This window comes from Condylura cristata, unplaced genomic scaffold (assembly GCF_000260355.1).
Source record: "Condylura cristata isolate star-nosed mole 26May11 unplaced genomic scaffold, ConCri1.0 scaffold00006, whole genome shotgun sequence".
NCBI classification, from domain to species: Eukaryota; Metazoa; Chordata; class Mammalia; order Eulipotyphla; family Talpidae; genus Condylura; species Condylura cristata.
Genome location: NW_004567107.1, coordinates 10,794,106 through 10,819,932, shown reverse-complemented (window position 1 = coordinate 10,819,932; position 25,827 = coordinate 10,794,106). Strand labels below are relative to the sequence as shown.

Here is a 25,827-nt window from a genome sequence, read left to right as displayed (position 1 = left end):
GTCATGTCAGTATGACATATCTTTATACCAACTCATCCTTGAAATCTAGCCAAGAGCCAGACCTACAGAGTTGCTAAGAAGTCTTTGTGAACAATAAATGGATACTTTTAATTCTAGCACATTCATGAGTGCGATTACAGACTTTAAATCAGACTTTGGCTCCAATCCAGGCCCCACCCCTTCTTGGTTATATAATTCATGTAAATCACTCATTTCCTGATCTTCAAACTGAAAATATGAACCTAAGTTATCCCAACTTCAAAGTGTCCTCAGGTGACTCAAAGCCACATATAAAACCAAGAGACTGTTATTACTCAGCAAAGCAGAAACAGAATAATAAATCTGGATTTTTACTGCCACTACTACTTTTTACTACTACTTTTCGTCACCTAAATCTCCAATGTGCATTTTTATCACTACCTAGGATTTAGGATATTGACATGTTCCAGTGAGTAATCAGTGAGTACTCACATTTGGTGAGTGTGGATTCACAAATGGTTGTATTCTAGCAGAAACTATTTTAGGGATTCCCCACTTGAAATTAAGTAGATAACTATTATCCTTGGGAGATGTAGGGATAGCTTTCTTAAGGAACAGAACTTTGAATCAAGACTATTATTTTTGAAATTCTGATAGTCTTTCCTTTGAAAGGAAGTCCCAAATTTCTCATCCTTCTATTTTTCTATTCTTTTCTTGCATATCTAATATTAAGCTTCCCTTATATTCCCACTTTTCAAGAACACAAGGCTCAGGTAACACTGTGTATTTACCACCACTTTGCAAGGCACACAGAAAGTTCATCTGTGAATCCTGCATAGATGAAGCCATTATGAGACATGTCACTGGTGGACCAACTTTCAATCTAGGATTTGAATATCCAGCACAGAGTCCCAGGTGTTTACAACAGATGGAGCTGGTAGAGATATCACATGTCACCCATCCTTCCTCCATAGGATAAAATGTGTAAAGGAGATGTGCCTGTTTTCATTTTTTTTTTTAAGATTTCTTTAATTATGCATACAGAAATTGGGGTACAGGCCAGAGGTGAAGGGGCAGTGAGAAGATTCACCAGAGAGAGTGGGGAGCAGACCAGGCAGACTGATGAAGTACACTGCTGAGGGGAACAGTGGGCGGGTCCGGAGAAGTCTGCTGTGCCATGTGGGTCACCTCCAGGGTGGGGATCAAACTTATGCTGAAATGGCTTCAGCTTCTTAGTGCTGTGCTTTAACCTACTGTGCCAGAAGGGAGGGCCTGATGTGCCTGTTTTTTATATCACATCCATAGCAGATTTAGGACTTGAATTCATCTCTTTCCAGCTACAGGTCAAAGTTCTTTCTCCATTTGTCTATTCTAATTGGGCCAGAAGGATTGGGGTTTGCTCCTCCTTCCTCGACATCAGGACAAAGACAACTCCAGGGAGTTCTTTTTATTCTCCAGTGCATTTAAATTCACATTTATAGCATGCTTGCAATGCAAGGACAAATTAAAAGCACTTCTGGGAACCAGAAATGAGTTATATATTATATATAAAACCTTCCCTCAAAGAGTTTCCAGTTAGGTAGGAAAGAAATATATGAATACATTCTTATTCCAAATGACTTAAAACCAAAGAGGTATAAAATATAGAGCATCATGGAAATACCAAAAAGGGTGGTTGAGTGGAATGGGGGAGAATCTAAGATAGTTTCAAACAGAAAGACTTTTGGACCAAGCCTTACTGGATGAGTAGGATTCCTACAGGCTAAGAACCAGATCAAATCTGCTCAAGGAAAAGTTGCTCATTGACTGTCCCTACTTGTCTCCAAATATCTGAATATATTTGAGCAATACATTTCAAATAAATTTACAATAAAATCTACCCCTGATGTGGCTGGCAAAGAGTGTTGTAATTATAGATGTTGACCAACAGACTCTGAATCCCAGTCTGGTCCACTGTGTGACCACAGACATCATCTCACCTAGATGAGGACCATTCACCTCATCTGTGAAGTGGAGAAAGCAAATAGAACCTTCTTCTATTGGTAATCACAAGACTTCTATGAGACAGTGTGAAGTGTTAAGCACCATAATGCCTCCCCACCCCCACACAGTAAGTGCTCAATAACTATTAGCTCATCTCCTTGTTGCTGTTAACCTTTTGTGCAAAGTGGAAACAAAATGAAAAGGCGAAAAATGACCCACTGTAGTGGCAGTATACCTTGACCCAAATGTTCCTCCATACACCAAGGTCCATGCCAATGCCTGACTCAAGGGCACCCTAAAAATGAAAGGCAAAGAATTCAAGGGCCAACAGCCCAGATCTTACCTGTATATTTTATATCTGGTTGTAAATCCTTGACGGTGTCTTTCCACAAAGGATAGGTAGCTCCTGGAGTGGTGGAAAGGCCCCCTGTCTGAAATAAGCCAATCAAACTCCTTGGAGACATGTTGGTCTGTCCCAGCTGGTTCCTGGTGGGAGGGCTGCACTGAGATCCGGCCCCATACAAACAGGAAGTAGAGGAGCTCAACAAACCTCCAGTTCATGCTTTTCTGCCGGCCTTTTTCCTCTCATTCTTGCTCCATTCTGTGGAGTCCTATGGAGAAAAGAATATAGGAGTGGGGTGGGGAGAGAAAGAAAGGAGGAAGAAGCAAAAGAGGGAGAGAAGGGAGAGGGGAAAGAAAAACAAAATAAAGGAAAAGAGAAGACAAAGACAAAGGAGAATGTTATCAACACATCTTCATGATAACACCTTACAACGGTAGAACATGTTAAGGTACATAAATGACAGTACAGTTTCTGGTTAAGAGCAGGGCATCTATGGAGACCTGGGTGCTGATCCTACTTTGCTGTTTATGTGTTGAGCCAACATGCCCAAGTTGCTTAGCCTTCTAGGGACACAATTTCCGCCTCTTAACACAGAGGGATGAGCTTAGGCACCTAGATCTTGGCACTTGGCATATCACAGCTGTTCAAGGCATTAAGTGCTGAAAAAAAATGAACAAAGTGAGTAAATGAAGACAAAGGCTCATCCAACTAGGAAAGGGCACGGTGATAACCCTTCCTGCTTCTCACAACAGGAACTCAGAAAATGGCAGGTATGTGGTTAGAAACCACAGATGAAGAGCTGTGGTGTTTGCACACATCTGCTTCTACATACAATGCTTCATGTAATGTCCCATTCACCCCATGAAGTATAACCAGAGAATCTACTTTTGATGACTCCCAGACCCTAAGTTCCCCTGTATGCAGAAGGGAAACTAAAGGCAAAGGAACTTGCCCACCTCGCTTTTTAGTGGGTAGCATAGGACAGATGCACCAAGTTGGGAAAAAACTTAAGAATAAGGTATCACTTAAGTAGAGGTTCCCTATGGGAAGGATTTGTCATCCTGGTCTTTGAAAAGCTGATAAATTTGGCCTTTATCGTCTCATCATTGTTCTATTAAGCAGCTTACCCCTGGGCTGTGTCTCCCACCACACTATTCTTTTTTTTAAGATTTATTTATTTATGCTTACAGAACTGTGGTACAGGCCAGTGGTGTGGTGGGTGAGAGGATTCACCAGACACAGTGGGGAGAAAAAGCAGACTGACAAAGAACACTGCTGAGGGAAGCAGCGGGCAGGTCAGGAGAGGTCTGCCACACCATGCGGGTCAGCTCCCTGGCCGGGGATCATACTCGTGCTGTAATGGCTTTGGAGAGCTTCATAATGTGGTGCTTTAACCCACTGCACCACCAGGAAGGGCCCCCCAACCCCGCACTATTCTAAGAGAACTTATCTAACTCCATATTGAAAGGCAATGTGGATTCATGCACCATCAATTATAAACATCATGTTAGACAAATTATTGAACTTCAATGACTCTTATTTTTTCATCGGCAAAATCTAGCCATAGTCCCCATACCCAAGACCAATGTGAGAATGAAACATACAATTTCTGTAATATGCCCTACCCAATGCCTGGCAACTATCAAGACGGCATCAGAGATGGTGAGCATAACAATAATGGTAAACGTCGATCTCATGTTCCCTGCTGAGTGTGTTCATTCAGGTCATCCCCAGATCGTCCCCAGGTTGGCCACAACCTGATTATCCCTCATTCGCCACATGAGGACAAGTCTTCAGTGTCATTTCCTTTTCTATGCCACTCAAAAAGTACAAGTTTTTCCTTTCTCCCAGCTCTGATTGCTCACTTTACACAAATGTCTGCTAGCACTTACTCTCTTATTCTATGTGGTTGTTTCTGTGTCTGTTTTGCTCACTGGGCTGCGAGCTTTTAACTGACAAGCACCTCTGAAAGACTGTTTGCACACATGGCTAGTTGTGTGACTGCACAGTCACATCCTCTCTAGACTTCGGATTTTTATGTCTAAATCAGATTTTCATTAAAAATGTGGCAAGGTCACAAACATTTCACCCTGAGCAAAACCATGTATAAACATGAAGAAACACGATGCCTTATTTGTCTGCTTTCCCAGCTGAACATGGGAAGCGAGTCTAAGAAGAGAGAGAGAAATCAGAATGAGAGATGTGAATTTCCTACCCAATTGGATCGCTCCCTTCACTGCCCAAATGCACTGTTTTATTCTGACTCGTTACAGAAATCTGCTTGGCACAGCGAGCCCCAGCTGTCAGGGGCAAAGGCGAGAGGCACGTGAGCAGGGGAGGCAGCTGGCAGAGGCTGTGGTCTCAAGTTTTGTTCAGACTCTAAAACAAAGCCGTCCGTGTTGAGTGCAGCAATATCACAGCTACTGCTGCCAGAACTATCTGTGCAGCCCACCTGAGCGGCAAGCAGGGGGTGGAGGCCATTGTTCCCAGCTCTGGCAGTGAGCTACAACACACTGGAATCGCAGCGTATCACCCAAACAGCCCTTCCGCATGCTCATGAGTGGGTGCAGGGAGACAGCCCCCGAAAGAATGCTTGGCTGTTAGGCTGTATGCTAGGAAACAAGGTTCGGAACATCGTAGCTCAAAGCAGAACAAGGCTAAGCATGGAGCAGCAGCAGATGTGAGTGAATGAGTGAGTGAGTGAGTGAGTGAGTGAGTGAGTGAGAGAGTGAGTGTGAGTGTCAGTGAGAGTGAGAGTGAGTGTGAGTGGGTATGGACTGAGGTCTCAGCCAATAACCCTAAAACTAGCTGAAATCTGAAAGATCTAATCCAGTGCATCCCAAGGAACAGCCATTCCCTCCCACCCTACCCTAGGGCATGGTTGATTATTTCAACTTGGGGGAAGTGTTTCTGGCATCTAGTGGGTGAGGGTATTGTCAACAACCTACAATGTACAGGAGACACCCCACAGGCAAGAATGTTGGACCCAAAAGTTTTGAGTTAAACCCAGACTAATACACATCCTTTTTTTAAAAAAAAAAATTATTTAATAGTTTATTTTTAAGTCATTGTGTGCCCTTTACCATCTCAGTTGTAATCCCCATGGGCTTGCCATCACCATAGTTCAGTGCACTTCCCCTCCCCCCATTTTTGATCCTATTTCCCACTCCATCCCTGTAAAATGTCTCTGGTATATAGTTTTTCATTATTATTATTTTTCCCTTGGTCCTTTATGCTCCTGCTATGAGTAAAACCACCCGGTATTTTTCATTTTCTTTCTAACTTATTTCACTAAGCATGATCCCTGCCAGCTCCATCCATGTTGCTGCAAAAGGCATGCATTTATGTTTCTGACTGTTGAGTAATATCCCATTGTGTATATGTGCCACATCTTTTTAATCCAGTCATCTACTTTTGGGCATTTCGGTTGATTCCATGTCTTTCCTATTTTAAATAAAGCAGCAATAAACATGGGGATGCAGGTGTCTTTTTGATTCAGTGTTTTTTAATATACATCCTTTTAAAGACTGGGACCCAAGTAGGCTGTTGGCCAGCTCCTGACTTTCCCTCTGTCATGGTGTCTAGGTGGGGTAGTGGGTGAGTGTGGCTGGGTTTAAATTTTCTCTGATGCTGGGGTTCATGCCACATCTATGTCTCAGCAAGGAGAGAGCTTCATGGGAGAAGTCTGAATTCATCTGCTGACTTAGAAAACCACAATGACTCACAAAGTACAAAAAAGAAAGTGTCTACAAGGTTATTTTAACAGAAGTAGGTATTTGGGGGGAAAGAATAAAGACTAGTTTACAGGGTTCCTAAATGTCCAATGATAGAAGGCTCTGTGATTGTCACTCATAGACAGGTACATGTTGGCACCAATTCTACTGGACATGATATAAGGATCTCAGGGCATGTACCTGTCTATTTGCTGAAAATCTACTGGGTGCTTCAATCTAAAATTGCTCTCTTGGTAGTGGTCAAAGCATCCAGTAGGGAGTAGATGTTAATACAATTTCTTCCACAAGGGGGATACAGCTATCCCACTTAATAGATGAGTACCTTGGGACTTGGGGACACTGAATAACAGCTCCCAAGTGGTCAAGTCACTTGACCACCTAACCCACATTTACCTCACTACAAAACCATGCCATTTCTACTACATCTCCACCCTCAATCACCCCAGAATTAGATTCTTCCCACCACACCTTCAAAATACAGGGGAAGGGGAAGTCACATACATAAGTGAGAAATTCTGTTAAGAAATATTCTGTCTTAAATGTATTCATGAAGAAAATAAATCCAGTAGAAGGAGAGACGACAGAGGTGCTGTTTTTGACAAAGAGAGCTACAAGAATGTTACAGAAAAGTTAGTATTATGAGCAGGTTCTTAAAAGCATGTACAGGTTCATTAAGCAGAGATGGGAAGAGGAAAAGTCCAGCTGAACTGCGAGCATAGTAGTCCTGAGGGTGGAAGAGAATGTTTGGCTGTCGGGCTGCATGCAAGGAAAGACAATTCTGAACCTCAGTTTTCAAAGGCAGAGCAAGGCTAAGCAAGGTATAGCAGTGGATGTTGGAGACAATGCTGGGGAAGGCTGAATGTTGGAGTGTGTCCTGCACACAGCACTTAGGGTGGCAGTCTTCAGCGAGAATAAGGCATTTGATCTGTCTGTCTCTGTCTCTCTCTCCTCTTCATCAAGAATGAACCGTGTATTTTATTTCCTTCTATCCACAAAGCATAAGCATGGGGGATGTTCAATAAATCCATGATTCATCCAATAACAGATTTAGCAGCTATTCTTGGTCAAAACTGTGCTACAAGCTAGAGACCCCACAGTGGGCAGCATAAAGCCCTGGGAGCTTATTTTCTTCTGGGCAGGGAGGAGTCCCCAGTAAGCACTAATTGGAATGTGGCGGAGCACTCCAAATATAATCAAAGCACTCTGTTATTGGAATCTAAGGGTACGGTTTGTTTTGTTGCATTTGCTTTGTTTCTTTATCTTTCAGGCATGAGGGAAATCTTACAGCATTTGTCTTTCTCCTTCTGACTTATCTCTCTTAGCATCATCCCCTCAATTCCTATGCATGTTGGAGGTATGGCAAAATTGCATCCTGTTTTTACAGCTGAGGTGAGCAACTGCGTGCCTGAAACCTCTACCATGTTGTAGACCAGTGGATCTGCTCAATAAAAGAATTCCTTAAAAAATCAAAACAAGTAAAAGGGTATTGAGAGTTAAGTGGTTACTTTATCAGCATGGTGCTTCATGAAGAGCTTCCTTGACAAAGTGGTTGTTGAACAGAGACCTAAAAGAGGGGGCAGTGTGGTTGTTTTAAGGAAAGACACGTCTGTGGAAGAAGAGGAAGAGGTCAGTGACATCTCCTACTTGGCTATAGACAGAATCCACATTACTCTTCAGTATAGGGAACTTAGAGTTTGGTTGTGGTGAAAGTCTGTTGAAGGAATCATCCATTAACTGAGCATCTACTACATGCCAGAAACAATACTAGTTGCTTTACACATGTGACCTCTATCCACAGATGAGAGGTTATGGCTTCTGTTTACACATGGGGGAGGAGGAACTGAGACTGGGAAAAGTAATTGACCCAACAACAAAAAGCTAACCAATGGCAAAGCTAAAATCAGAGGTTCCTGCTTTCCAGTTTGGGAGGTACTGACCACATGTGACTGTACAGCTCTTTAAACAAGGCTAGTCCAAATTAAAAAAACACTGCAAGTATCAAGCACACACCCACCCAGAATTCAAAGTCTTGATAGGGATAACAGGGTAAAATCTTATTACAATTTAATAGTGGTTACATGAACAACATTAATGTTTTAGCTGTATCAAATTAAATAAAATATATTAAATTGCATTGTACCTATTTCTTAATTGCTTTAATCTGGCTGCTAACTCTTTAAAAACTACCCATATTTGCATATCCTGATCTTATACCTCTGTGATCATATACAGTGTTGTAAATCAATGTTACCTCAAAAAAATTACATTCAGATGGTATCCTATTTTTACAGGACAATTTGGAACAAGCATTTTCTGCTCTATGATACTTCTGGGAAGGTTTCCCATTCAGTTCCAAGTTTTTGTCACCATCTAGAGAACCCAATTCTCTCTCCCATATGATGGATTGAGTCACTGTCCACTTGCCTTCTCCCTTCAAAATCAAGGAGCAAAAAGACAATAAATACACTATAAATGAAAAGCCTTCTGCTCAGGGAAGCTTGGCCACATCTGCAAACCCTAGAAACAGCCCTGGATATCTATGGCCATGTACTTTCAAGCTTTTTTTTTCAACAGATTCATAAAAGGAAATTTTCTGCCACTGGGCTTTGAGGCTGAGAGAGGCTGGTGCTATTCCAGGTGCCGCCTTCGGCCCCCTGTGACCTTCGATGAGTCACTGCCGGCGGCTGGGAGATGGTCTGCAGGATGTGGAGCTGGTGACTGGAACACAGAATGGTGAACATGCAGGCTTCTGGCTGAACCGTGCTATATATAAGCCTGCAGTGTGATTAAGGGAATCAGGATCGTTCCACCCAACACACTCTCTAATTGTTGCTGCTGTAAATTATTTACATCTGAGGCCCTCATACAAAGGGAGCTGAGAAGGGCCTTCCAGGGCAAGTGTCATCAAGGCCCGGATCTTTCTGCATGGATTGCTGGGCCATGACCCACTTTCTGGGCTGGCGTGGAGTGGGGGGTGGAATGCCCCTCCTGATTCCCATCCTTTGGATCCCTGAGGCTGGTTGCCAAATCTGAGATCACCCATAGAACCTGCCATCTGAGCCTGGCCCGCTAGCTTATTTCACCAGAACCTCAACTTGCAAGCCTGGCTCTCCAGCGATGGCAGCTCACAGGAGAAGCCTGCCAGGCTGGGGGAACTTGAGAACATGCTAAACCTCTCTGTGTCTTAGTTCCCTCTTTATAAAAGGATGAACACCTTTTAGGGTCCAGATAATTATGATACAGGATTTTAAATGAAATCATTCTTAGTTTTCTTGTTTTGACACACATGAATAACCACAAATTAAGTGTAAAGCTGTTAACAAAGAGAATAGCTGAGAAGTCAACTTAAGGTGTGAAAATTCTAAAAGTGCTGAATATAGGGAGAGTCATGGCAATCTTAAACCCAAAGCAATTTTAAAGGGAAAAAACTATTGTGGTGGTGGGGGGGGGGGGAGAATGTGGAATCTTAAATGCTATTTTTTAATTAAAATGTAAAATGTGTATCATTTCAAAATTAAACATTTCATCTGCAGCCATATTTAGGAATGTGAAAACACAAATTTAGGAAACTGCCTTTTAAGTTTTCTTTCAAAATTATCAGCAGTGTCTGCAGATTCTTCCAAATGGAAAGTGAAATTAACATTTTGGAATGTCTTTTCTGAGCCAGGTCGGTAAAATTCAAAAATATTTGTCAAATCCCTGGGACTTTCATTAGCTCACCAAGTCCAGAGCAGAACGCAGACAGCAAAGCAGGTAATTCAGTATGATATAATAGGTATACCCTGTGTTCTGTGAAGCACATAGCCCAAACTAGGGACTCTGAGAATGTCTCCTGGCTATGACATCCAAGGGGGGAGGGACTTAGAAGATATTCCAGGCCAAGAGAGATGGATGTGAAAGGAAAGAGGGATTGTGATGAACATTTAGGGTCTATACACATCTAAAAATTACTACAGTATTAATTTTCAAAGAGCAAGAAATTAAGCAAAAGAACTAATTGGGGTTACTTGTTTTACAATCATGTGCTTATACACAACTGAGTTTCCCAGACATAGATTCTTCCCATTCCCCCACAATGTGTGCTGAGGAGGACCTGGAATCATACGGCAAACACGAATGAAAGAACTGAACAAGTCAAGTGCTAGGGTTAGCCCTGTGGGATCACAAGAAACCACTGAAAGCTTTTAAGCAGAAAAGTTCTATGTTAGAGTTTAAATTTAGAGGGATTATCCAACTGCAGAGGAAGATGGATAGATTTAAGAAGGGATAAAGGTAAAATTAGGATATTACATTTGACTAAGTTGATACGGGACAAAGAAAAAAAAATAAACAAGGAGAGACAATGTAGTATCAGTGATGGTCTGGGTTGATAAGGAGGAGAAAAGGTGTCTATGATGACTCTGTGGTCTGGTTTAGTGGTTAGATTGATGATGCTGCCATTCAGGCTGATAAACAATAACAGAAATAATGATTTGAAGTACATGTTCACAAGTCCCTTCTTGGATCTACTTAGTTTGAGATTCCTGTGGATTTTTCAAGTGTGATTTCTCAATAGTTTATGTAACAATCAAAGAGAGACAGGTTATAGATGAAGATTTATAAATCTATATGAAATAGTTGATATTAGAACCCCAGAAGCTGATAAAAATATAAGTGAGAAATGGTCATGGAAACAACATGTAGCAATGCTACATATAGAGTAGGCAGAGAAGAAAGAATCCCATAGGTAGAGAAAGCAGGACTTATAATCAGGGAGATGGGGGGAGATGGGAGGAGAATCATGAAAAAGTAATGTTTACTACTAGCTAGAGAAACAGAGACATTTAAGGAGAGAAAGGTCTCAGCATCAAAAAGCTATTGTTACCTCAAAGGTAGGGATCCAGATGCGTACTGAACTGAAGGACACAGCTGTTTGACAGTTGTTGATGACTTGATAGGCAGTGAGGATTTCTAAAAGGGATTAGGGATAAGTGGGGCATGAGGCAATGGAGACAAAGAATGTAGAGTACTTGTCATGGAAAGGTTCAAAAGGCAATATCAGCGCTTCCTTCTCTCTAAGGAGGGAGATGAAGAGTCAATGGAGGATAGTTTTCCTCATGGAATCATGAGGATATTTATAAACTCAGAGGACAGAATTAAATAAGACAGGAGAAATATGGGAAGGATGAGAAATTACTACAGATTGAAAGAACACAGGATCTGGCATTAGGGTGCAATGTGTCAATTCTCTATCATCAGGAGGGAATGAAAGGAAAATCAGACCATGTCCATGGATTCAGGGAACAATAGCTTGATAAGGGAGATAAATCCAGGTGCCAAAAATTGCATAACAATGGGCTGAGTTTTATCAAAGACCTGAACAAAATGTTAATGGAACAGTGGCAGGGAGAAGTAACTCACATAGAGCCAGATCAAGAAGGGCATTGAGATTGGAAGATTTTTCTTGGGCTCTACAGATTCAAGTAGTGATTTTCCAGTTGTGGGGAGTTGGGTAGAGGGGTGTCGTGGTGACTTAACAGAAGGCATTGCAGATAGTGAGACCTATAAAGCAAATGACATTGAATCATACAAAATCACTTACTATGTGCCACTCATTCGACTAGTTGCTGCATGGAATACAACTGAGAAAGAAAATGTCGATCTCCCGACAGAAGTGCACTGAAGAGCCTGAAGTTAAGACAAAATGTAAAAGCTGAGAAAGGGTGCTGGCTAAGTGCTCAAGATATAATTGTTCAATAAATAAACAGTGTTCTGCAGAGATAATGGTTTTGCATTCTTCCCGGTGGCTCATCTATTCTTAATATTCAGTGAAGCACATAAACAAAAAAAAAATGCCTAAATTTCAGCTTTTACTCATCAAAAGTCCTGACCCTTGTTTTGATGTTTACAACAGGTCACAAATAAAAACCACTGAAAAGTTCCTGGGTCCATTTGGCATGACATTCCCTGCACTGTGTTGTTTCACAGGCAATGATGTTATTTCTTTATAGTATATGTTAAATGATGAACTAAAAAGGTCTGCTCCAGCTGCTGCTTGCCCATGACAATCATAGAACCCAGAGCAGCAAGGGGACACTTCTGAGGGTGGAAGCAGGTGCTGGTTGTGTATGGGTTAGTAGTAAAAGGTTGAACAAAGCATGGTCAGTTAGGACGCTGGAAGTGCCCTCCTCACCCACACTCTTTTCAGGCTCTCTACACAATCCTTCCATTCCAGAAAGACTTTATACTGCCAGAAGGGTAAGGTTCCATTTCATCTCAAAGTTGTTTTTAATGTTTATAATACAAGGATTTCTGCCTCTCAGGCCAGAGACTGAGACTATTAATATTCATCAAGGCAAATTTTAAGAAAAAACATAGGAAACTTAGTTCTAAAAAAGAAAGCCAAAAAGCCTCTGAAGGTCTGATTGCTATTCCCACTTAACAGAAGAGCAAAGAGAGGTAGAAAAACTCAGCAATTTCCCATAGTCTCACAGCTGGTATGAGGTAGCAATATCCAAATCCATATAGTTCAGTTCCAGAATATGAACTCCAACCTACCAGCCACTGATGTCTCTACCATGTTTCTCTGAAATAGCATACCAGACTTAAGAGATCCCCAACTTATCTTCAATCTCATAGTTTTCCATCCATCCTGAACACGGACAAAGAACTACCTATATCCGAGAATGAAAATGAGTCAAACTCTATCAGTGAGGAAAGTGGGCATGTTAAAGAGAATGTCAGCTTTTCCCACCACATCTCAGACCTGAAGATTCCTTTGCTATACCAGTGCTATTTCATTTCTCGATTCAGTGTGTTCTTTACCTTCCTGTCACCTGCAGGAAAAAGTTCCAATTCTTCAACAGGGTTCTATTTCTATTTGTAGCCTGCTTATTCCCCAAGCAAAGCTCTCCACCTTCCAAAAGCCCTGTTCTCTGCACTCTAGCACACCCAAATTTTCCAGTTACCTTGATGTTTATGCAGTCTCCAAAGTGCCTACATGTGTCATGGTAAAGAACAAATCCATACTGCCTCGAAAATTCATCCCCAGAATCTTCTCTCCTGAAGATGGTTCTTGATGGGTGTGAACAATGGGAGCAATAAGTATTCCCATAGAGGGGACCTCATTAAAATGGGTATTCATGCCTTACTTTCTATCTCATCTCATGTTTGAGGGTCTGGGTCCAGTTCATCTCTGTATCCTTAGGCTTCCCCTGCAACTTGACATACAGTACACGGGATGGATCTTTCCTTTGCCTGTCAGGTCTCTGATTCTCCTCTAACCATCACCAATCTCATTTGAAGTTCTGTTTCTTTTCCACCTTCAGTTCTTAGGATGTGAGAAATGGTTTCAGCAATCAGTTCATAACTCACTTTGGATGTAAAAGACTGTGATAGACTGCTTGGACCAACAAAGCCAAACTTTATTCACAGGTTTGAATACAAAAGAAGCAGAAGCTGGGTTACTGGAATTATTCAACAAATGATTAAGACACTGGGGAAAGGTGGGACTAAGACCCATTCTAATGTGATGAGAAGGGAGCAACCCAGCTCTTCCCATGACCTTTAGTTTCCATGCATTGGCAAATGCTGCTGCTGCTTGTTTCAGTTTTTGCAACATGAATCCAATATGAGTTTGTTTTTTTTTCCCTATTAGCTACATATAAAGTCCTCATAGAATATAGGAATTTCTCCACACATGCATAATTTGCTTGCCTTCTGTGATAACATTTCACTCCTTTGGGGCACCCTCAACTTTCAGAAAGAGTAGTCCACACATCACCGAAATCAAAATCCCCAGAGATGTTTAATAACTACTACTTAGTCTCCTGGCACCTTCCCCCAACATATGGCATGACAATCTCTTGGAAGAATGGTATAGGATCTATACCAATGACTGTGAAACTAATTTATGAACCTGTATTATATGACAGGAGTTCTGTCAAGAACCTTATAGATATCAGGTACCTTCTAAAGAAGTAGAATCAATTAACTTCCTAGATATCAGGTACTGTCTAAAGAGGTGGAATCAATTCCCCCTTGACTGAATGTCAGCTCATCCTCTTTGGTCATCAGAATGAGGCAGAAGTCATGACGGGCCACCTCTCAGTGTGGACCTCGTACGGTTCTGCTTTACCACAAGGAAGATGTGAATGGAATCAGTAAGAGGATGAAAGTGGAGCAGACTATCCAGTTCAAGTGCCTCTGTCCAGCCAAGCTTGGAAGAGACTCCCCAGCTGAACTGGAGGAACAAGGGTGGTGTAGCTTAGATCAATGGCAGAGTGAGATCAACTGACGCCAGGGGACTGACAGCTCATGACCTGTAATTCTAAATAAATTCCAGTTATTTAAAGGTACTGAATCGGTGATAGAGGTGTAGGGGGTGCGGACACTGCTAACAGACACACTAGATAACATAATTACTCCCATTCTGTAATTAAACAAACTGAGAGTCAGTGACATTAAGTAATTTTTCAAGGTCACACCATAGTTAGTAAACACCCGAGTTGAGATCTGATCCTCAGCTAGATTCTCTGCCTCCACCCAGCACTGCCGGCTGTTGGCTAGGGACCCTGGTTCCCCAATCAGGTGTTTTATGTCCCTATGAGTACTGAGCTGCTTGTGAGTTCACTTTTAAAACTGCATTTTTTCCCTTCCAGAATGCATCCGGATTTATAAAAATGAGATCCCAAAATCTGTAGTCTTAAAACATACCCAGATGGTTGTAACGCATCTGTGGGGAGAGTCAGTCCTGTGCAGGGGAGGAGGAGGAGCTGGTCTTGAAGAGGAGGTACTAAGCCTTCATTCTCATAGGTCTGCTCCTTCTCCAGCGTGGCCCTGTAGTGTTACCTACCATCTATATAAAGAGGAGGTGTGCTGGTTTTAAACCAGAGAGGAACAAGGTGCTTTATTGGGAACTTGAGGAATAGAGGAAAAAAAAAAAAAAAGCCTCCTTTGGATGAAAGGACCCTTAATCTTCAAACCACAAACCATTTTTCCATACTAAAGCCCCTTCCAGCCTAGGAAGTCTGCTGAGGCTTCAAGTCGGGCAAACAGCTTGTGTTTCGCAGATTAAGGAGCCTTTGACCCAAAGGATCCATTTTTGTGTAACTCCAAAGGAAATGCCTGGTCTATTTCTAGAGGCCACACTCGCTGACAGGCTGCTTCAATGCAGCGCAAGAAGATGGCTGCTTGCCTGCTGGGACTGGGCCTGGCACACAGCAAGCAGCTGGGTAAGTGGAGGACTGCCTAGAAGAGAGCTTGTACCCCCAAAATAGCCAACCTGCTGTTGCCAGGATACCCCAAAATTTGGTCGGTATAGAAGAGTACTGGGTTTTCATTTTAGAAAAAACAACTTTGAAATATGGAAAGATGACATAAAATGGGGAGGGTGAAGCAAGCCCCTGAGGCAGGCAAACGCCAGCATCCAGAAGGGGGTCACTGGACTTCATTCAACCAACCCCACAGCACTGTGCTGCCTGCCCGGGTGGGCGGCAGGCCTGAGCTGGTGACCCTAAGACCCAAACATGGTCTTGTGCACTTCCCAGGCCTGACCCCAGCCCTAGAGTGACCAGCAAAGAGAAGGCTGGAGCAGAGTCACTTATGGAGGATAAACTGGAAGTTGTCATGAAGTTCAAGTGCCCCTGGGCTAGTCTGAGTGAGCAGGCCTAATCCTGGCCCCATACCTAGTAGCACAATAGAGGCAAGATGGGCAATGGAGATTCCCACATCTCTGGAACTAGTTCTCAGGAAAGCTGGCGTAGGTGTTTCCTTAGCTTTCTTCCAAAGGTAATGTCATCTCAGCCTATGAATTATATTAGTACACTAGAGAAGTAACTTGAAAAAAAAGGAGGGATTGAGAAAGGGAGGGGAAGAAAGGAGGGAGGAGGAGGAATGGCAAGAGAAAGAAAGGATGACATATATATATAAATATATATATATATATACACATATACACACATATATACATATATTTACATACATACATATATATGCAATAGAGAAGAAATATGTATATACAGAGAATAAACTCTCTATATAGAGAATATATATACACACATATATATACATATATATACATACATACATATATATATGCAATAGAGAAGAAATATATGTATATACAGAGAATAAACTCTATATAGAGAATATATATGTACACACACATATATACACATACATATATACACATATATATACACACACACACATACACACACACACACACATGCAGTAGAGGAGAAACTCTCTTGGGAGAGAAAGAGGGGTTGAGGGAGAGAAGGAAAGAGAGAGAAAAGGAGGGGGAAAGAAGTGTGGGTGAAGAGGAAGAGGTGGGGGAGGGAGAGAGAGTGCCATGCTCAATCCTGGCTTGCCCTGGATGAGGGGGACTCATGCCAGACAAGAGGGATAGAGGCTGAGGAGGTGAATGAATTTGATTTGTCTAAGCCTTAGGAAAGCAAATATTACTGAAACGTTGGCCGACCGCCACCAACTTACAAACAGAAAATGGCTTCCAGATAAACTGTGGGTGCTCAGCAGGGTCTGAGAGAGTGAGTGATGTGGTAGCCGTGCACTGCTGGAGAGCAGGGAGAAAATTAGAATGTTCTCCTGACAGTGACCCACAGAAAGAGCCAGCCCAGAGGAGGAGGGATCACACCAGCTAGGCCTTCCCCTTAAAGGCTCCGATAACTTACACAAAACCCAGAAGGGCTTCTGGAAATGGTTAACCTAAGATTGATTCAGCCAAGCTATAGCGTGGGATGCAGCGGGAGTTGGGCGGTACAGGACGGCACTGGTTTGGGAGGCAGGAAGTCAGGGCCCCTCTCTAGCTTGGCCTCTAATTTACTGTGGGAACTGGGCAAGCTTCAGCCCACCCGTGACCTCAGTTTGTCTGCACAGAAGAATTGGGAATTGTAAATACATGATCTCCAAGCGCACTTCTGACTCGAGGATTCTATAATCTACTATGGTCAAATATGAGTGAGTTTCACTCATTCAAAGGCAAATTATTGCACCCTATTTATGTGCCAGGCTGCATGCGAGGGAGGGAGGCAACTGATCCATAAACCTGAAACCTGCTTCCTGTGAGTTTCTCAACCCTTTCCTAAGGTGAGGACTGGTCCAAAGGTGCCACAGGCTGACTTTCAATCTGCAGCAAGTGGTCTGATGTTCATCTTCTTCCTGATGACCCCTAGGGAGGGAACCACTAAGATCTCATGCAGTCAGGAAGTTCTTCTGAGTCTCACCTGAGCCTTGCCTGCTCTCCAGGGAGGCAGTTCTTCCTAAGACTGCATCACCTGCGTGAGGACCTGCTGGTGTGTGCAGTATCAAAGCCCGTCTGGGTCAGTCTGTGCATACTATGTGTACATTAAATCCCCATCAAGAACATCCTCTTTATTCCCTAAACTATTTCAGGCTGAATCGAGCTTGAGAAGAATCAAATCTTGTTTTACTTTATCAAACGGGAAAACAAATCTTGTTTAATGTCCTGTTAACAGTTGATGACAGAAGCCAAGAGTAAAGCCAAGGTTTCCTGTGCCCTCCTGTATATTATTTTTACCACTCCAAGCATCTTCTACTGTTCCGAGAGGCATTGATTATTTTTTTGTTGGGGGGAAGTGGCAGCAGTCAAGGGCTTGCTTTAGCATTTATGACCATTTCCAGTTATGTCAACTCCCCAAATGCAGCTCCTCGCGACTCTGAGAGCATCATCTTATAATGTACATGAGGGATTGGGGAGCACACTGGGGAAGTGATGGCGAAGGTGGGCTGGGAGGGTGGGAGGGGAATGCTGGCTGCACCGAGTGCCTGGAGCTGAGGGAACAGGGACGCTGCAGTCAAATGCAGAGGTGGAAACAAACTGGCGATATTGATTGGGAACAGCAGCTCAGAGGTTGCAGCTGCCAGCTTGAGGCTGGGCCCTCCCTGGTCTGTTCAGCAGGGCTGCGAAGGCGCACACCCACCTCTGGTGGCTTGCAACCACCTACTCTGTATGCAGGGGGTGAATGGCAAGGAGTGGTTACCAGATGGGATGTGTTTGTTCACTTGACAAAATGAGAGGAGAGAGAGAGTGGGAGAGAGCATACGAAAATCAAAGAAGAAGGTTCTGTTGGCTCAAATAGTGTACAAGCAGCCAGGTGAAAGGGACTAAAAAGACAGACACTTGATTCTATAGCAATGGGATGAGACAGCCTTGCCTTGAAAAGGAAGATTATGGAGCTCCAGGGAGAAGGCCCAACCTCTTCCCCATCTAAACAGATTCCATCCTCTCTCCTCTGAACCACTGAACCAGCCTCCTCATTCATCTCCTGAACTCAGCCCTTCCCTTTGAAAGGCTTGCTGGAAATAGATGCTCAATAAATGTTTGATAAGTCAATAAGCAGTCTCTCACCTCTATGTCATCATGTCAATGATGACAGATGTGTAGTACGTCACACCTGTCCAGGGAGTGCACAAAGGCCTGCAGAGTCCTGCCATCAGCACGAGGCAGTAAGTGGCCAGGTGCTGGGCTTAAAAGGGATCACAACAACAAATGGTCAGTGCATGCCCTCACACAGGACAGCAAACTGCTTCCATGTTGGAACGCCATCTCTAAGCTGCCAGGCCACCTGACTTCTCAGAAGCCAAAAGGAAATTCAGAATTTTACAAGAAATAGCTCTGTATTTAAGCAGTGAAAATGGTATCTCCCCTACCCTTGCCCTGGGAAGGTCAAATAAAACGCATCCATATACCAACAGGTGCATCTGTTTGTAGACCTGGACTTACAGGGGCAAATCCAAATATCTTAATTAAATGGCCAACCTGGGCCCTCCCTGGGGCGCAAGAGGTTAGGACGCAACACTCACTGCAAGTGAGCTGCAGCCACTTCAGTGTGGGGTCGATCCCCGCCCAGGAGTTGACCCACATGATGCAGCAGACCTCTCCTGTCTCACCCGCTTTTCCCCACAGCAGTATACTTCATTTTTCTGCCTGTTCTGCTCCCCACTCTATCTCTGGTGAATCTTCTCACTGTCCATACACCTCTGGCTTGTACCCCAGTTCTGCATGAATAAATAAAAAATAAATAAATAAATAAAAATAAATGGCCAAGCCTCTCCCATTAGCAGAGCTAACATACTCTTCTTTTGCTTTCCATATGACATTATAGGTGCTGAGACCACAGTCAAGTACAGTTCCCTAGTACTTTCCTTGTGATGGTTGATGTAGAACATCATCTGTATACTTACTTTGCATTAGCAATTCAAGTCCTGTCTCCTTGAAAAAGAATTTCCTGACCTCATCTGTCTCATCTCAAATCCTATAGCTTGGAGGATATCTACTTGTCCTTGGCCCTTAAAACATATGCCTCCATTCTATGATTACTTAACAGAACCCATCTGTGGAAAGAGTATTTGACCGGAGATCTAGGGTACCTAGATTCTGGCTTCCCCCTTCTAATTCTGGCTTCCTGATTCTAATTCCGGCTTCCTGACTCTAATTCCAGCTTACCACCCACCTACCCACACACACATCTTACTCTGTGCCTTTGGGCAAGTTAATGTCCCTTTCTGACACTCGACTGCCAACACTTTTGAAATAAGGATACTGATTTAAGGCAGGAGCTTGTAACTTGGACTCAGAGACAACTGTCATGGGGATGGGAGGATGGGGAAGCTTTCTAGGCCAATGCAGATGCTACCTTGAAAAATGCAACTTCTAAGATTCTGACAGTTTCTGCCATGCAGGCTGTAGGTATATGCTTTTTTGCCTTTGCAATTATACTAGGGTTTTACTTTACTTTTAACTCAGGTAAGTGTCATTGATCATTGATTACTTAAGTGCCAGGCTCTGTGCTAATGGCTTTTACTATATTTTTCTATTTCCTGTATCCTTTGAGCTCCTAAAAATGTTTTGGATCCATAGAAAAAGAAAGTAAAGGGAGAAGAAACCCTCCTGGGGAGGTATTGCCTCTATGACATTCTCTGGCCACCTAATCTTGGCAACAATTTCAAGTTTCTGGGAAAGGCAGACATGTATTTATAAATTAAAAGGGTTGGACTAGAAGGAATCTTGTAGCTCAGAATATGGTAATAGTAGGAAGGAGAAGAAAAGGAGAATGGGAAAGAGGAGGGGGAAGAGAAGAAACAAAAAATAGAGGAGGGAAGGAAAGCTGAGGAGCAAAGAGGAAGGATACAAACTTGGACTTTCCTTTTATACAGGGACAGCATCTCATAATAATCGTGTCTTCTACCTGGCTAGGAATAAAAACCCTTCTCTTTATAGATCTGATTTTATGAGCCATAGTGTTCATGCTTGGACTATTCAACTCTGCCAGTATAGCATGAAAGCCGCCATAGACAGTAAGTAGACAAACATGGCTGAGTCGCGATAAAGCTTTATTTGCTAAAACAGGTAGTGGGCCAGGTGTGTTCTGAGGACGCCCAATGCAGACTGCCAAGCTGGATGTGTGTTTTTGTTTTGTTTTTTTTCTCTATAGAACTTACAGTTTTATGTGTATTTGATAACTTATTACTATTCTTCTCTTAGATTATCAGCATCAGGAGGACAGAGACTTTATCCTGTATCCTCAACTCCAAGCAAACAGCATAGGATGAACTTAGTGTATCTTTTTGGAATGAATGCACGGGGAAAATGCATGAGCTAATGAAATGCATGAGCTAATGAATACCTGGTGGATAATGGATATCCACCAGGTAGTCTCTAGCAAGTAGCAGACTTACAGTTATTTTAATTTTCTAGAGGAATTCTCAGATCCATTTTACACATGAGGAGACAAGCCCAGAGAGGTTAAGTGACACAGTCACACAGCTCACGTGTGGCTAAAGAGGGAAAATTTAAACTGAAGGCCGACACTCCATAGCACAGCAAACACTAACTATTTCGCAACATCCTCCCTCAAGATTGTATCTTACAAGAACCCAAATCCTGGAGGATTCTATTTCCCTCATGAGTTCTTAATAATAGTCTTCCCCTACTTTTAAGCTATTCACTAACCCATGAGGACATGATTCCTCTACCTAGCTACTCCCACATTTTTCTCTCTTGCAGACTTTCTGAATACCCTTTGTACCCCAGTGAGGATTCACCTCCCCAAGAAGCAGCCCTCCATCTCAGGTACAAATCTGCTTTTCCTCCCCAAAGAAGATCCTTGAGCTATTTCCCTCTCCAGAGATAACACAAATGTGATTTTTTTTTTCCATTTATTTTGAACTCAAACCCCACCTACCCCCAGACACAGCTGAAGTGATATTACGAAGTTAAATAAGATATAAATCGGGACAATTAAAAATAAAAATGGAACAAAGAATAGTTAAAATGAGTGAAAGAAGTGATGGTACTAGACACCTGGGAAGAGCTAATTGATCTGGATTTAGTTCTGAGGTTCCTGGCAGCTGAAGTAAAGTGAAGTTAATTGGCCCCCAAGGGGCTAAAATCCATGAGTAGGGTCTCATTAGCATTATACATGTATCTGTGAACAAAGAAAGGTTGAGTTGAGAGGTGACAGTGTGCCCTACCCCCAGCGTCCTGGCCCAGTAACTGCCCCCCATGCCATAATCTCCTCTTCCCCAGCCCAGGCAAATCTCCAGCACATCACAATAGGAGAAAGAAAGCCCAGGATTTGGAGAAACTGACATTTTCCATTTGGAGTGGCTGACATTCTCCATAATCTCATTTTCTGATGTGTAAAATCACATACTAAACCTTCCTTACATTATTGAATGACATATGGTGAATGTCCAACCAAGGATGGGGACAGAGTAAGCATGTGATTCTTGTTAATTCCTCCTACAGAATTGTTAAAAGACAAATCCTCATTAGACACAGCTTTTCAAATCACTATCCATCCTTCAAATTCTCTGGTAAACAAGAGAAAGTCAAGTAGGGGAAAATCATGGGAAGCACCTTAGGGAGTAGGGAGCTAATGAGAACGAAGGTGAAATGATCACACAGTGAACAGGTTGGAGGGGAGAATTTGGTTCCAAACACAACTTTCCAGCACTGGATATTTGAAACACTGCACTCCCTGTCCCAGACGTTTCAGCACACCAGTGGTTCTCTCTCTCTCTTTTTACTTTCATTTCTCAGCCTGGATTCATACTTCCAAAAAGGTCTACTGCTTTCAAGCTGAGTCTTTGAGAAGGTGAGGACCATGAAAAGATGCTTTAAGAATGAAAGAGCAGGGGAGCTATAACGGACCTTCAGGCTCAGGTCATTCACAGAATGAGGATGTCTACACTGGCTGGAAGAGACAGGGATTGAAGTAGAGACCTGATTTTTCATAAAGTAATTTTAATTAATACCGTGGAAAACATCCCTTTTCAGTTCTCTTTCAACTTTGACAGGGTTGAGAAGAGTCATTTTGGTGTCACGTAGGCCTTCAGCCTCTGTCTAACATTTAAATGTTATCCCTTTTTAACACAAAGGGCAAACCTAAAGATTAGAGACCCAGGCAGGAAAGAAAATAGCTGATATAAAGCTAGGCCACAAAATTGCATGTGTTTGTGCTCATTGTGTTGTTTGTGCATGTATAATGTAGAGCAAAGAACACTTTTTTCAAAAAAAAGAAATTAGCGGCAGTGATAAGAAGTTTCCTATCTTAATACAGTCATATTGAGTGGATTAAGTCAAGGAAAAACATTAATTAGTAGAGATGGAATGAAAAAAAGAGCAAAATTGTTGAGGTGGGACCCGAAAGATTGGTATTACGCAAGCAGTTACCTGATCCAGTTGCTCTGAGTTACAGACAAAGAAACAGAGGAGGAAGAAATGGGCGGACTCAAGTCTCATGCAAGACCAAGAAGTTTGGAGCCAGATCAGCCTCACTGGCTGATCAGCTCAGGGACATATCACTTGTCTAAGACTCCAGGTAGGTCTCCACAAAACAGGGACTTGCCTTTACGTCATGGCCTGGAGCTAGACCTAAGTGGACAGCTTCAGTGCCAAGGAGAGCTGTAGACCTCAGACACGTGTAAATCGCTCTCTGAGTGACGTGATCTGTGAGCATAATTAACTCGGCAGTATCTCTGAATGCCTGATAATACTGTCTTTTCCCTAAGACATGATTATCACCAGAACACTGCTTCAAACTTCCCCTTTGTGCATACTGGAGCATCTACACACAGCATCCAGCAAGCTGTGCACAACAGAGGTTCAGCATAAGGTTCTAGAAGTGAGACCTCCTTCAGTTCCATTAATTATCTATGTGAACTTGTCAAGCTGCCATTTTTTTCTTTTCTTTTTTCTTTTTTTTTTTTCCTTTTCTTACTTACATATCTATGAAACAAAGACCAATATAAAATGTAGGTTTGTTGCCTGGCTTCAGTTATAATGCACGGCAAAGTGACTGTTGTGCCTAGAGCCTGGAAGGGAATACTAAGTTATTATTAAGGCTCATGTCAAGCCCAGTTTCCGGCTGGTCATTCACACCATGGTACCTGAGCTGTTGGGTCCTGTCAAGGAGTGACCTGCAAGTGTGATACAAGAAAGATCCACAGCTGTACAAAGTGAAAATGCAAACATATTGCTCCACACTGCCTCTGGGGAGTGAGATATGGACTCAGTGAAGGGTGAATTTTAGAAGAACATCCGATTAAAAACACATCAGTAAAAGAAAGCTGGCTATGTAGGTCACGTTCTTCAAGTCATAAACGCTGAACTTAACAACTGCTCTGTTCCGTCTGGCGTCAGACAGTGCCCCTCCCCCACACATCCACTCACAATTACCACCTTCACTACATTTGCATTTAACTTTATGGATCTGGCTTTTGCAAAATGTGCCTTCCTCCTCCATGGCGCCTGTTTTGAAAGCTGTCCCTGTCCCTCAAAGGTGCTCTTAAACCTGGAAGCTTATTTTTCTAAATTTAATACCATCTTCCTCATTCTGTCTCTATCTCTGTAGGGTGGTTTCAAACCAGGTCAATGAATCCTTCCTCCCTCACTCAGCGCCTGAGAAGTAAGTGATCCTTGACTGATACCTAAACCTGAGACAGTTACAGTGCGGAGGGACCGGAATGGGCTCTCCTGCCTGAACTTCCTGGCTGCCCCCAGACCATCTGCCAGAGCTAATTGTTCTTTCTCAACAGTGGGTAATGTTTCAGACTTCCACACATGTTGTTCTACAGTCTGAAAGGCTCCAGATATGACCAACTGATGAACTCCAAGGAAACCAATGGAACCCACTTCAACACATTTTCCTTTCTTCGGTGCTGGTATGGTAGACTGGTGGATACAGAAGTGATAGAGACAAGCTCACTGGGAGCAGGCTAGAGTCAGAAGCACTCAGCTGGTTTCTGCTGTTATTCTTTTGTTTCCTTGGGCAAACTTATTTAACATCCTGAATTCATTTTCTTATTTGCAAAATTTGCATAATGACTGTATTCTGCTTACTTCAGAGAATGTCAGGGAGAATTGAGACACTATATATAAAATGTTTAAGTACTATGCCTAACACATAGTAAGTGTTCAATAAATATACCTTTTATTATTAGGAATACAAACCTACTCACCCACATTTTGGTGCCCATAATATATTAATATTTGCTTAAGATTAATTTTTCTTCTAAATTGTAAGTTCCTTAAAAGGAAACCCTGAGCTATCTTGTCCATTTTATATAGCCAGCACTGAGCACACAGTCAACACAGAACATCTGTTAACTGATTAAACTCCTGAAGAGGAAGGACATGGCTACTTGTCATTTTAACCACAGCGCCCAGTAGAAAGAGGAGACTTTCTACATATGTCTGTTGTATGGGTAGATGAATGTGGAAAGGGATGCAAGGATCTACAGTATCTGTTACTGGTGCCCAGTCCTGAGATAGGAAGCTGTTATCTCTACTCCCAGTTTCTGGCTAAGCCTTCAACCTCAGATGTCACCATTCAACTGTGCAAAAGTCTTTGTTTTTCCAAAAGGGACACTCATCAGATTATCTAATCAGCCATCTCTGCTCATGCCTGATTTTTGTTTTTAACTCATCACCTATTGTAGATTACCGAGATCCCCCAACCAGCACATAAAAACAAAACAAAACAAAACAAAACAAAAAAACAGAGCTGCAAGCTTCTTGCCCATTCCTTACATGATCAGCTAGCTTCTATTATAACCTTAAGGTTCCAGCATTATTTCTTCTCTGCAGAAAAATAAAAGCATTGTTGACAAACTTCTGAAAAGCAGCATGAATCCATGCAACATCTTGGATGCAGGTATGATCCAGATGGCAGCCTAATCTCTGGCAACAAGCAAAATCCAGAGAGCTGAAAGCACCACAACCTTTGTTTCACTGAGTATTCATGTGTGTGTGCACACATACACACACAGTCTGATTCCTCTCACGTCCTGCAGAAACCCTTTCCAGATGGATCCTGTCTCAAGTATACTTGAATCATAATTCCAAACCCTGAACAACACCATGCTAACAACTTGAGTTCCATTAATTTCATTTTAAACTTTAGTTTCATCTTTTCATCAGCTCCCTGAGGATAAGAAGGGTCTTCATGGTAGTGAATTCCTAGGGAAAATGGAAATTCTATTTTTGGGTGTCTCTTTGAAAAAATAATGTCCCACAGTTACAACAGTTTCAATCTATCCCATTTTAGGATAATCATTTTAGTAATCCTTCTAAGAATTTTCTAGAAAGAAATCACATAGCTCCAATTCTTTTCTATTGTCTACTTCACTCTTTTCAGTCACTCTTCTCACTGTCTTCTTTGTAGTCATACCCTGCTCTTTTTTTAAATATTTATTTATGCTTACAGAACTGAGGTACAGGACAGAGGTGTGGTGGGTGAGAGGATTCACCAGAGACAGAGT

The 25,827-nt window shown here is 42.4% G+C and overlaps 1 protein-coding gene across 1 annotated transcript in view; it reads right to left on the bottom strand.

Annotated features, from left to right (window-relative positions):
• The window catches only part of BRINP1 (bone morphogenetic protein/retinoic acid inducible neural-specific 1), a 163,991-nt gene that overhangs the window by 116,173 nt on the left and 21,991 nt on the right, over positions 1 to 25,827 (bottom strand). The window contains exon 2 of the mRNA XM_004677394.2: positions 2,306 to 2,573. Within this exon, the coding sequence (XP_004677451.1) occupies positions 2,306 to 2,523 (218 nt within the window). The 5' untranslated portion in view covers positions 2,524 to 2,573. The remainder of the gene's footprint in view (positions 1 to 2,305; positions 2,574 to 25,827) is intronic.